This window comes from Ascaphus truei, chromosome 7 (assembly GCF_040206685.1).
Source record: "Ascaphus truei isolate aAscTru1 chromosome 7, aAscTru1.hap1, whole genome shotgun sequence".
NCBI lineage: Eukaryota > Metazoa > Chordata > Amphibia > Anura > Ascaphidae > Ascaphus > Ascaphus truei.
The window spans coordinates 68,435,312-68,449,692 of record NC_134489.1 but is presented as its reverse complement, the minus strand read 5'-3'; the positions used below and the strand labels follow the sequence as shown (position 1 = coordinate 68,449,692).

Genomic DNA, 14,381 nt, shown 5'->3' with positions numbered 1-14,381 from the left:
TCAGTGACATCATGATTATGTGATTGCTCCGGAGGATCGATCTTACGATCGCGAAGTGCCAGTGGGGCTTGTGGCACTCTGGTGCTGCGGCCTCTGACACTCAAAGGGTCAACAGATATTGCATTTAGCCTTCATTGCTGCAATGACTGTAACCACTGTGCGCACACAGCTGTATTCACTTGCAACACCACCTCAGTTTTAGCTGAGAGGTAGTAACACACACAGCTCATTTTCCCTATGATGGCATCCTAAAGGATACAAGTGTTTTCCTGGTGCATGACTGCATCAGTTCTTTCGGTGGAGACCCTCTTTTTTTTGTTTGGTTTAGTTTCAAGACTTCTAACCTCAGGTATTTCCTTGTACAGGAAATATAGTCAGTGAAAACTTTCTTGCCAGCGAACCAATCAGTACTGGCAGCAGGTAGACATTAAGAGTGGAAAGGACCAATTCTTTCAACAATGCCGCCAATAACAATTGATTGTTTTGCTAAAAGTTTTTGGCGCCGATAATATAATTATTTTAGACGCTCTCTGGACTGATGCAGAATTGCTTCTTTCAAGTTTTGGACCCACTTACAACCAAATTGAACTAAAAAAAGAAGATGGGATTTATTCTATATTGTCTGATGCGGCTGTTCTTGAGAAAAAATCCTCACTGAAGCCTCATTGGGGATTTTGATTAGAAAATGGCCTGAAACAGCCGCTTCGGATGATATAGAAGTCAAAGTATTAATGAAAGCTTTAAAAAAAACAAAAAAAACCCCATCATCATAAAGTAATTCTTTAAAAATATTGAAGTTTAATTTAGAGCAAAAACCCTTCAATATGTATGGTTTGTTTATAAAGGTTCCCTCTCAACACCCCAGTTATTGTGCAAATATACTTATTTAGTCCGAGAGCCAACTAAGAAGGGAAACGTATTAAATATTAAGACGCACAAAAGGTAGATGAAGGGACTAAGGACACCTAAGTATTAATGTACTATACATGGTTTCTAAGCATTTCCAATGGAAATTATAATCATTACACATCTAATTTTTTTAGAAGGCATAAACAATATGACTAATTAAGAATATTACTGCTATTATTTTGTTCCAAAATGGGTTTAGACCTTTTTTGGTGTAAATTATAAATCAGAGGTGGGCAACCCTGTCGCCAATCGCAACACTTGGCGAATTGGCCATGAAAGTTTGGCGAATTTGAGTTTGCCAGCTCCCACAGTAAAATCAACTTTTTCCTGACGGCGTGTGCTGGTTTCCGCTTTCTGAATGAGTCAACAAAGTGAACCAGCAGCAGGTGATAGTGCTGAGGTGAGTGAAGCAGCAGCAGGTGATAGTGCCGAGGTGAGTGAAGCGGGCGAAAAGTTGGTGTTTTAAATGTTCGATTGAGCAACCTAATTTCTCAATTTTTACATGGTGTGGTGGTTTTTACTTCTCATTCGCCACGTTGCGAATTCGCTTCTCATTCGCAACAGTGGCTCCATTGAAAAATAAGTTGCCCACCTCTGCTATAATCATTTGCTTCATAAAAAAAAGACACAGGTCTTTTCCATTTTTCTGTACTTGCACATATACAGTACATACAAAAAATAAAGCCTGCCTCAATAAAATGCTATATTTATAATAGATAAATTATACATAAGCAAAATCTAATAATGCAGAAGATGTAATTGCAGTATATAATTTAGCTCAAAAATGAATATTGCATTTAAAGGAAAAAATGACTACTTGATACATTTTTGGACTAGGCATATGACTGAATTCTCACAATTGTGGCTTAAATTATTATATTTTTAATGCTGTTCAAATCTGTTCACGCTACAAGTGTTACATTTCCACCGCCTTTAGTATGAAAATGTCCTACTTTACAGCAAATAAGGTATTACAGATGCATAGTGGCTAATCCTCCAAAATAGATGCATCAACCCTTCTGGTTTCACATATTTCTTCCTAATTAATCATAAATGCAACGCTGTGAGGGGGTTTCAAGAACCCTTCAAAACAATAAACACGTAACGACAAAAAGCGAGGATCCAACGTTTTAAGATTTTAAAAAACTGAACCATTAACTTACCCCTGCAAGCAAGCCAAAGAACTTCTCATATGTTCTCTGCTGAGCACAGCAATCAAGTATCATGTTGCAAAGTTCTTTCTGTTAAAAATAAAATGTAAATCATCAGTAAGCAGTTTTCCCCACAGCTGCAGCACAATAGACTGGGAGCTAAATGTGCAGGAAGGCATTTATTTCATTTCTTGAGTATGTAATGAACAATACAATAAACATGATTCTCTTAAATACAAGGGATTTCTGTACAATGGCAATATATTGATGACAATGTACCCCAAAGCTTTATAATAATAATACATGTAACACATGTGGAGGGCACACACCATCGATACAGGGGTTAAAGGCTCTAACATGTACTCATTGGGACCGCCAGGTAAAGATGGAGATAGAAATAGACTTACAGACGTTGCCGCTAAAATGAAATATAAAGTAACCTAGGCAGAATGTGTGAAGACTAGAGAGCACCAATAATGGGACCTGGAACTCTAACACCAGTCGACAGTGCAATGAATAGATATGCGGTGGCCAAGTCCAGTACTCAAGGGCCACCAAAAGGTCAGGTTTTAAGAATATCCCTGCTTCAGCACAGGTAACTCAGAGGCTCAGTACTACTGTAGGTGTACTTTATAGCAACAAATACTCCCTGTCTGCTGGTCAGAAAGCACATCGCACAGCAGATGTGAATGCCAAAAATAGACTATGGGGACATAGTATATGGCACGGCACCCCAAACTCACCTTAGCAAACTTGATACCCTCAACAATTCAATATGTCGTTTTGTTCTCCAATGCAACTACAACACACATCACTGCGAAATGCTCAAAGAACTAGATTGGTCATCACTTGAGCCTAGGCGGAAAGCTCACCTTTCCTATCTTGCCTTCAAATACTTTCTAGGCACGCTACCCATCTATCTGAACAAGCTCCTCACCTGTATCACATGTAGCACTTATCTGAGATTTGACTCCAAAAGACTGTTCATGGTCCCATGGTTCAACAAAGTATTTGTCCGCTCCTCCTCCTACTGTGCACCCCACAACTGGAACAATCTACCGGAGACTCTCACTGCTGCTACCAGTCTAAGTTCTTTCAAAACTAAAGCCATCTCACATTTTAATCTGGTCTGTAGCTGTTACATACGCCAAAACATATACAATCTTTAACTGTGTATGCAATGTCTTGTATATAATGTATAACCCTGTTCACTTATTGTAACTATGTATTTGTAACCATGTATTTGTCATCATAACTATGCCCAGGATGTACTTGAAAACTAGAGGTAACTCTCAATGTATTACTTCCTGGTAAAACATTATATAAATAAAATTATAATGTACAGTACACTTTGAGACCTGTGAGGTTTTTGAAAGATTTGTAAAACAATTGAATCTATTAAGAATTCTCATTTAGTTTCCTTAAAGTTATGACAACCTACAACTACTATCACTATAAAAAGGGGATCGATTTTACAAAACAAATTGTTGGTTAATTATAAAATCTAGAAATACATTTATGGCAAAATATTGATGAAAAACCCAATTTTGCAGATTTTAAATGACCATTGCTGCAATTTTCTACAAGAAAACAGTATTCAGTATGCTGTAAACACGGCAATATTAGCAGAGTAAAAACGCAGAAGCCTTTCTAAACGCCCCCAAAAAAGCAGTTTGCATTAAATAATGTGTGACATTTCTTAATGTGTTTTTATGTATTGGCTTTCAGGTTTAAAATGGCAAATCTGATATGCTTATGGTTTTATCTTAAAATTAAGATTTTATTTTATAGATCAGTCATACGAATGCTCTCTCTATATTGCCAAGTGCGACTACAAGTCTCACATCGTGTGTTCATCATTACACTCTTTGACCAACATACATAGTCAACAGGATACTGGTCTACAACAAATCCACTATACTACAGTGTACTGCAGCCACAACCACTTCAACAAAACACCAATTAAATGTGGAGAAAAGTGGTAATAACCATGTCAAAAACACCACGTTTGTATGATTAATTAAACACATCAAGTCTGCATCATTAGAAAAAGCTAAATTGGTCTTGTGTGTTTCTTTTATTATTCCAATTATAAAAGTGCTATCTAAGCAAATTATTCCTTACCAATTATCATGGTTTTCTCAAAGAAACAGATGGCAGGCAAGGAGCAGTTTATTTTAAGTAAATCAGGATGGTGCAGAAATTGAGAGATTAAGTAAAACATATCTAAATGTTCAGCAACTATTAAAGAAAAAACACTTATTATGGAGAATAAAAATGCATCTGGGGTATGGTAACTATATCAGGTTAAGGCTGACAGCTGCCTTAATAAAATACATTTTAAAATATTTTCCAGATAGAGTTGTGCCAAGTTGTGCCTTTTATTAAAACAGGATAACAAGGACACGTGCGCACACCGAAAATGTTCCTGACATCAAGGGGAACCCCAGTGGTTGCCGTGGCTACACTCCCTGGCATTACCGACTGCTCTTTGATAAGAGAGAGGGTGGAACTCTAAAATACTTCTATAATGTTCCAGTCTTAGGGTAAACAAAGTCAAGAAGGCCCCCTTTCAATATGCTTTGAAGCAAACTTCCATGCTTGAGAAGAGATCCGCTCCAGTCAAATGAACAGGATTCATATCTTCTCCAGCACAGGAAGGATGCTTATGAGTACAGTATACTGTATTGAAAATGGGCCAAAGTCTAATTTATATGGCCCAGTGTTGCTTTTTTTCAGAGATACGCTGAAAGTCAAAAACAATATTCCTTTTGGAAAGTAACCGTCAGGTAAATATATTTTCTCCTATTTCCTGTTATTACAGATATCCTTTTAAGTCTTTTTCTTAACTCATTTCAGGATTCAAGCTCCTCAATAGAGGAATGGAGGTTAAAATGAAAACAAGAAAACATCCATGGAAATTCTAGACTTATTTCTGTACTTGTTCAAAATTAAATCTGGCAATACATTTCTTCTGCCGTAAGATTTGCATGTAAAACTTAAAATTATTTAATATAAATCAACGTTTTGGTGTATTAATACACCTTCATGAGGACGTGATCATGCAGGTGAATTAATACACCGAACAGTTGATGTGAAATAAACTATTGATTTTATTTAATACAAGACTGATGGCCTAGCCTCTGAATAATTACTCAAACCATGCAAAATCGGTTCCTGCAAGGACGAAGCACCCAGCTATTAATAATAATAGCATGTTCTTGTATAGCGCTGCTAGTTTTACGTAGCGCTTTACAAAGACATTTTGCAGGCACAAGTCACTGCCCCCGGGGAGCTTACAATCTATGTTTTGAAGCCTGAGGAACAGGGAGATAAAGTGACTTGCCCAAGGTCACAAGGAGTAGACACCGGGAATTGAACCAGGCTCCCCTGCTTCAAAGTCTCAGTGCCAGTGTCTTTACTCACTGAGCCACTCCTCCTCTGTAGAATGCAAGGTGTGTATTTCCATTTCTTTATCAGGTGTGTACAGTATACACAAACTACAGAAACCACTCTTCTGGATATGTTGTTGTAATTGTATGAGGATTCTACTATTCAGATAGCTTCGACAAGCATTTCTCAATGTTGGTAATATTGGGAGAAGGGAGAATTGATTATAAGCTAAAATTCACATACAAGCACAAATTCAATTAATTTCTAATGTTGAGATTTGTCAATTGTCGTCTCATTTGTATATTGGCGCAAACCCTTTACAGTAGCTTAGGACCCACTGGTGCACAATTTTTAATTCTCTTTTAGCAACCATGCATCTAACTTATCTACATTAGTCTGAAAAAGAGCATCCAGTCCAAATTAAAACCATCCAAAAGTTCAAATTGAACATGGAAATTGATCACTTGATAGGCTTCTTTCCATGAGAAAGTTATGCTTTTAGTCTTCCCAACTTTGGAAGCAGTTACTACTATAAAACTCTACTTATCAAGGACAATATCTACTAACTAATATTTAGATGGTATATGACTCCTACTAGGTTACACTCTTTTCTCCCAGGTGTCTCCCCATTGTGTTGGCTTGGTGAAATGGGGAATATACTGCATATATTTTGGTCATGCCCCAAGATCCAACCAATATGGGGAGAGATGTATATAAAATCAAAAAATAAATAGACGATACCGTTCTGTGGCTAACGAAATGCTTTTATTTGTGCGAGCTTTCGAGATACACTGATCTCTTCTTCCGGCGATGTTACAATGAATGAAGAGATCAATGTATCTCGAAAGCTCGCACAAATAAAAGCATTTCGTTAGCCACAGAACGGTATTGTCTATTTATTTTTTGATTATTGAAGCTTAGCTAACACGGTATAGATACAGATACATATATATCTTGGAAAACCAATGGCCAACCAAAACAAAAAAGAAGCCAAAATGATCTCAAATTTTTAACGCCACTAGGTGTACAATCTCCAAGAATTGGAAACAACCTGACCCTCCTTCTCTGAACCAAATAAACAACAAAATCTGGCATATAGTTTATATGGAAAAACTCTCAGGTTACCTGAATGGCTCTACCTCACAATTGTTGTAGACTTGGCCACCTTGGTTTCGATACACATGTATATCCCCATATTTAGACTAAAATAATCTCTTAACAGTGTGTTTCACGATGTATTTAAATTGTTGCCCTCTATACTATATATGTAGAAATGCTGTCCACATTCCCTAACCCCCCCCCCCCACTGTGTTATTACCAGATTGATGCCTACAATGTACCCCCATCCCCCCTTTTCTTTTTTTATTTATCCTTCTCTTTAAAAAGACCAATACAAATTCAAGGGAAAAAAAAAAAAACAACTCTACTTATGTATATAGTTTTTCCAAAACATAAATGTACCCTGCAGGGTGTTATTACAAGAAGCCAATGAATTGAGTCTTGTACAACACAATGAAACATGGTTTGACGATAATGAAGTCTGCAGCACTAGCAAAACAAATTAATTCTCAGCCTAAAATGTGCAAACACTGTTTTCCCTAGCGGTTCTTAGTAATTAAGTATTTTAACATTTTAATTAAATTTTAATTTTAAAACGACTTCCCCACTATGAAAGGAATTTAAAGATTTTTGTTTTGTATTTTTGATTGATACTATTTATAGTTATTAAATCTGTTGCATTGTAAAAGTTCTAGCAAGCATATCAACTGCCAATAAGCTTTTCAAATCAGAGTAAAAACTATCTTTACCACAGAACTTAATATACCGTGACAGGCAACTCTATACTTTAATTGATGTGTGATACAGTACATGACCAAGCCCCCCTCCCCCCTTCAAAACATTTAAAGTACATAACTATATATAGAGAGACATTGTGAATTGTTTTTATGATTGCACAGAGAGAGGAACAAGGAGTATGATGAACGTGTGATTTTAGAACATTAGCATATTCTTCCTTTGTATTCACCATATTAGACTTTGCTATTGTATGTCTTTATTTATATAGTGCCATTAATGTACATAGCGCTTCACAGCAGTAATACATGACAATCATATAAATAACAAATAATATAAATAACACAAAGGGGAGAAGTGCTTCAGACATGACTAACATTTTGGAAAGGGAGTCCCTGCTCCAAAGCGCTTACAATCTAATTGGTTGGTAGGAAGGATGTACAGAGACAGTAGGAGGGCATTCTGGTACTAAGTGCATCTGTAAGGGGCCTAAGGTTTATGTATACGGTGTAAAACAATCATTTATAGAGCTCCTCATATGCTTCCTTAAAGCAGCTTAAAGGTCAAGCAATATCCTACGTGTTTTTATTTTTATTATATTTTTTTATTTTTATAAATCTGTTCTGTACTATGAGAAAAAATACATGTAGCATTAAAAAAAAAAGTTTTTAAAGACATTTTTAATGTTTCTAATGTAGGAAGTATTTCCAAAGTGACAGTCCCTTCCCCCTCTGGCTCTTAAAGCTGCAGTTCAGTCTTTTTTTTTTTTTTTTTTAATTAATTTTTTTACTTCAATAGTTTCATGTGGGCAATCTCTAATTACCTAAAGAACTGTATAGCTGCCAGTCAATTCATTCTCCATGTATTGATCGGCAAAATTTGGTGACATTATTAGAGAAAGGATATGTTTTTCATCTGCTTCTGTCAGTCAGTGGAAGCTCATGAATATTCATGAGCACTCCTGCACTGACATGTGCTAGACTAGAGGGAGGGCAGGGCTGACAAAGAGGTGTGCCAGAGCTTGTGACAGGACATGAAGGGGCAGTGCCTTAGTAAATGGTTGTTAAAATAGAATACAAGAAAATTGGTCTTTCAAAGTTGTTTTTTTAAAAACAGAAAATGCTAAAAGTATTTTTTCTTACTACAGAACTGATTTATTAAAAAAAACCACACATGCAGGATATTGACTGAACTGCAGCTTTAAGCAGTATACCAATTGTATCTAGTAACTGCCCAGTCACAGAATATTGCTGGACTACATTGCCCACAATGCTGTCGAAGAACTGAATTAAATAACCCGAGCAAGCGATCGATTACAGGAGAATAGATCGATCTGCAACTTAGCTAATCACTTGTCAGTGTGCAGATTGTATTGATGTACATATCGAATGTGATTTTTTTTTTTTTTTTTTTTTTTACGACAGCTTGAACTGCAGCTTTAAGCAGGTGTGTTTGAGTTGGGTCTTAAAATTTGATAGAGAGGGTGCTTGTCAGATGTTGAGAGGAAACATTCCAGAGGTGTGGGGCAGTCAGTGAGAAAGGTTTAAGGCGGGAGAGGGCTTTAGATACAAAGGGTGTAGAAAGAAGACACCCTTGAGAAGACCGCAAGAGTTGGGATGGTGTACTGTGAGAAATTAGGGCTGAGATGCAAGGAGGAGCAGAAGAGTGTAAAGCTTTATAAGAGGACGAGAATTGTGTGATACGGGATTTGATAGGAAGCCAGGAAAGTGATTTCAGCAGGGGAGACACGGAGACAGATTTAAGAAAGAGTAGAGTGATTCTGGCAGCAGTGTTTAGGATAGATTGTAGGGAATACAGGCGAGAGGCTGGAAGGCTGGACAGCAGGAGGTTATAGTAGTCGAGAAGGAGAGAATGAGGGCCTGAGTCAGAGTTTTAGCAGTCGAGCAACAGAGGAAAGGGCGTATCTTTGTAATACTGCGGAGGAAAAAAACGACAGGTTTTGGCTACCTTTTTAATGTGAGAGGAGCATGAGAGAGAGGAGTTGAGTGTGACCCCTAGGCAGCGTGCTTGTGCTACTGGGTGAATGCTTTCCATTGTTGCAATTAGAATTTGGAGATACGAAGCTAGGTCATGTTTTTGGATGTCAGTCAGTACACACGCATCCACCCATACCACACAGTCTTTATAAATGGTCCTATCAGATTTTGTTTTTAAAATGGCCACCGTTTCAGAGATTCTATTCACTCTCTCAGAATCCACCGATTCTTATTCTCACTGTTTGGTTCTACCTCCCAACAGAGGTTAGTGACAGATAGAAATGAAGGTGCTAGCTTTTTCTTTTCTGCCACGTAATTCTATCCCAGCCAGTAAGAATTTTCAAAAGGGACTTTCTGCCATTTATGACGTTCTGAGAGAGTTCAGGGCATGTATAAATGTGGAGGAAAGGGAAATAATTTTCTTTTCAGTAAATCGGGATTGTATTTTTAAGAGAAACTTAATGTTCACTATGCAATAATCTGTACTCTAAACAGATAAGGATATAATTAAAGTTCGAGACATTATGCACTACATAGACAAAAACAGATAATGTCCAGTACAGCCCCTATAAACACAATAGTCAAGACAACATTGGCAATACTGGGTTATATTGGAAACAAAGGTTTTACTACTAAACATCGGAAATAAGCCCCTTGATTGGTAATCATGGAAAAACATTACAATTAGGAAGCCATCTGTGCCTTACAGAAAATAAACTGGAAGGATTTCAGTAGACAGATGCCCATAAACACAACATTTCCAACTTTGCTAATAGCCCCTTAAGAAAATAAGCCTACTGTATATGCAGCAAGCTTATACTTGCTAAAATAAAAGGTATTTGACCCACTATATCAAATTTGATCTAGGTGTATAGTAAAAGGTCTTAATTTAATCTTTATAAGCAGTCAATTATCCAGGATTGGCAATACTTAGCACCTATCTTATTTGGGTTAAGCAACCAAACCTCAAGAACTTTCAAAAGACCAAAAACTATTCTGTAACTTCTGAGGTGACCGAAGAAAAATACACACAAAACATGCAATATCTGAAACGTATATATTTCTCACACTAATGTTCAGTCCTTGTTGTCCCACTGCTGGATGAAGATCTCCCCAATGATCTTTCAGGTACTGTGGTTACAAGCCTCTTCTCAGGTTGCTCCAACAAATTTTGAGATTTCATCCCCCCATCTTACTTTTAGTCATTGTCTTTTGACATGCCTTGGAAGCTCAGCATCACCTTCATGCAACAATGGTAATTTCTTTTTGCGGTATGTCCAGCCCATTGCCATTTTAATTTCCTTACTGTTGTAATGTCACATTCTTTTGTTTGCTTTCATACCCATTCATTCGTTTTCATGTGCTGTCAAGTAATGCCCAGCATACATCTCTCCATACATTGAGATGTCTGAAGCTTTTGAATTGCCCTCGCATTTACGGTCAAGGTTTCACATCCATACGTGATCACAGGCAGAATACACATGTCAAACATTTTCCTTTTGAGGCACAGTGGAAGGTTGCATTGAATGATTGTCTGGTTTTTCCAAAATGCATTTTATCCCATCTTCATTCTCCTATTGATTTCATTTGAAAGGTTCCCATCAATTAATACTGGCTGGCCAAATTTACCGATTAGATAGACACACACCCAGATACCTATTAGACAGACACACAGACACTGATTAGATAGACACACACACACACACATTACACAGCCCCACCTGACGTCAACAGCAATAGTGATATTTTTTCAATTCCATCATTGCATTTTTGAGATATCAATCGCTACAAAATGAGAGAAGATGATATGGCTGCTGCCATTTATCTACTTTAGATAATAGATTATTAGGAGTTAAAGGTAACAAATATGAGGTTGAGATAATTTACTAGTTTGTAATTTTTTGGGGGAAGAATTACAGATTTATACATAAAACTTCAGTACAGACTGTTGCAATTAAGGTAACAGCCAGCCACAACTTAATTTAAAATGTGTTAAAAAACTTTCATATTTCACAAATTCTTTAACAGCTGGTCAGATGCTTAAACTTAAAATACTGCTTCAAATCACGTGTGAGTGAAAGCTATTGAAAATAAGATGTACATTTTAATGAAAAATACAAATGGTTAATGAACAAATTTACGTCCTCTAATTCAATGCACTGTGGAGCCACTTCCCTTAACCAGAGAACATTTCAGGCTCATTCATTTGAATGAAGCAGCTCTCTTCTTCAGTTTCACAAACCTGAATGCAATGTTAAAATCACCAGTGGGGGAATATGACAGACAGACACTACCATCATTTTAATACAACGGTGTGGATTAGATTTCAGCATCTTTAAATCTGACTAGCTGAGAGCCCCGGCGTTGCCCGGGATGTTTGTGGTGTGGGGGTGGCATTTGGGTGGGGAGTGGTCCACGCGGCCCATGTGCGTACACGTCTATAAGTGCATTAAATGTAGAATTTGTAAAAACAGCATCAAGTAATCAAAAATAAATCACAACAAATATAACTATATACTAGAAAGTTTAGTGATCTAATCGTTGCCAGTCATGCAGCATACCACTAATGATCTGCATCATTAAAACATTTTTATTTCTGGCCAGTGTGTACTTGGAAAACCATGCAAGGAGTGTCACTGTGGCCAGATCAGAGAAGTTCGTGATTCTCAGCCTACAACAATAGTACAGCACAGACTAGGAATGAAGAACAGCCAGCTGGAGCGCACTTCATTTTAATCCTTTGGCATCGACACTGGTGCTTAAACTCCCAATTTGTTTTAAGACATCCACTGACTAATAGAATGTTTCAACTGTGTAACACCTTGTATTATTAAACTTTGTTTCATAAATGAATCAGTGCTCTCCAATCACTTCACTAAAAGGTTAACCCCCCAGGGAAGTTAAAATGGCTTCTGAAATGCAAACACCGACAACAGAAGTAGCAGTGATAACAGCAAACAACTGTCAATGGCTGTAAAATCATAAACAGCTCGAAGTTGAGCAAAAATTAAATGTTTTATTAAAATACAAAATCAAGATTACCACAACATTAACAATTTGCTTGTGTTATGACTTAATTTTCGTTTCTTGGGAGGTGAGGGGGGTGTTATAAAGGGGGAAATTGCTGCTTTGAAGCTGCAGTTCAAGCTGTCGTTTAATATAATAATTCGTTCTCCTGTAATCGATTACTGAAATTCGGCTGGGGTTCACTAAATGCATCTTGGGTAATCCTCTGCTGCACTGACAGCCAAAACTCTGTGAGGAAGATCATGTGACCAGGCAGGCACTAGATTGTTGGCAATTCTGTTTCAAAAGGGCATGTGACTTTGTATATGGTTGCTATAGGAACAAAAATGCCTGTTACATTAAAATACATTCAAAATGTCTTTACAATTGTTTATTTGTTAATTTTTTTAATGCTACAAGTATTTTCTCATAGCACAGAACTGATTTATTAAAGTAGGATATTGCTTGAACTGCAGCTTTAAAATGTGCTGGCCTATAATTTCAAGTCCCTTTTATACATTACCTCAATTTTTCAGTTTTCATCATAATAATAAACCTCAGGGTCTCACATCACGTTTCAATTCCAGAGAATTAAAAAAAAAAAAAATAAAGGATTGTAAAATCATTTCGTTCTTCTAGATGTGAAATGTATTTCGGATTATTAAACTAAATGTATTAAAAAAAACAAAAAACAAAAACAAAGGAGTTACATATTCAAGTGCTATTACTTGTGTAAATCCAGTATATAGTAGACTGTAGTTAAAACTGCATTACAAGCATAGGAAAAACACCAATAAAAAAAATACAGCGGGGGTCATGCATGTCTGCTGAAATAGCTCCGTGCGTCCCGCTGCTTTAATTTCAGTATAGCCTCCAAACGGCACCTCGTATCCACTCAAAAAGCACTGCAACAGGCGGGGGAAGCCCGCGGCATGCTTGCAAACAAAGATAAGAAGATTCCCGATCTCTGCCGATTCGGCAACAAACAGCCCACGATGTCGGAGAGGAAATATGACGTCGAGGTGTGCAGACTGGAGCGTGCACCATCGGATTCGAAGCAAGAGGAAGAGAGACACAGCAATATCGAAACAAGACCTAAAGGGTATGTTTAACGAGATGCAGGATGCATTCCAAACAGCTTTAGAGAAAGCAGTGGTGGAGTTTAAGTCAGAAATCTGTTCACTTGCTAAAAGTACCACAGAGCTGGAAAACAAAATGGACACCACCTTTCAAAATCAAGTAAAAACAGACGATGAGGTCCTGCGGTTCAACGAGGAGGTAAGAGCCATGAGAGACAGCATGGATGATCTGGAGACTAGGGAGCGGAGGCAGAACCTGCGAGTTCATAACATCCCAGAGACGGTAACCACAGAGGCACGGCAGTTCTAGCTTAAAAAAGACTGTTTCTATTAATTCATCCCCATCTACAAGATATTGAACCGTTTATGGACAGAGCTCACAGAGCGTTGGGCCAGAGATTTGAGGAAAAGATCGGGATTGGCTGAGCACCTGAGAGGACCCAGGGGAGATATTCTATTGGCCAATGACCCTTGGATAGAATTGCCCGGGTTTACGGCTGAACCCTTGACCGGAGAGTCTACGTAATATGACTTTCCGAGCAGCTCATGTTGGGAGTGTTTTCTCTTCTGTTTCTCTCTCTGTCCCCTATTTTGAAATACAGGTCTGGACCCGTTCTCTCCCCAATGTCATTTACCCATTGACTGGGTGATGGAAATCACCCAGCGTAGGGGAGGAGACCCTCTGAAGATTAAAGATGAACAAAGGCCTGCATGGAGCAGGGAAAAGATCTGACTGAGGGGCCGGGCGTGGGGTAAGTGGGCCTAGGCCTAACAGGTTTGAAGTGATGGGACTGATGTGGATTAAACTCCACTCCGACACTCAGGAAAGAGTCACAAAGGACATTAAGGTTTATTATGAGGCAAGAGCAGATGCTGGTCCAACTATAACAGCTTTAGAGTGTTTGTTGGGAAAATATAAAGTTATATGTATATTTTTCCTCCATTTTATTTCCTCTCCTCCACCTTTAAACATATGTGAAGGGGATATCGGAGATGGAGGGAGAGGGGAGGGGGGAGACAGGACTCAGGTATTTCTATAAAGATTTCTATGT

At 37.8% G+C, this 14,381-nt stretch overlaps 1 protein-coding gene across 2 annotated transcripts in view; it reads right to left on the bottom strand.

Moving 5' to 3' along the window:
• CWC22 (CWC22 spliceosome associated protein) overlaps nt 1-14,381 on the bottom strand; it is a 72,042-nt gene that overhangs the window by 15,590 nt on the left and 42,071 nt on the right. For both annotated transcript variants that reach the window (XM_075608920.1, XM_075608921.1), the window contains exon 14: nt 2,073-2,150. In XM_075608920.1, the coding sequence (XP_075465035.1) occupies nt 2,073-2,150 (78 nt within the window). The remainder of the gene's footprint in view (nt 1-2,072; nt 2,151-14,381) is intronic.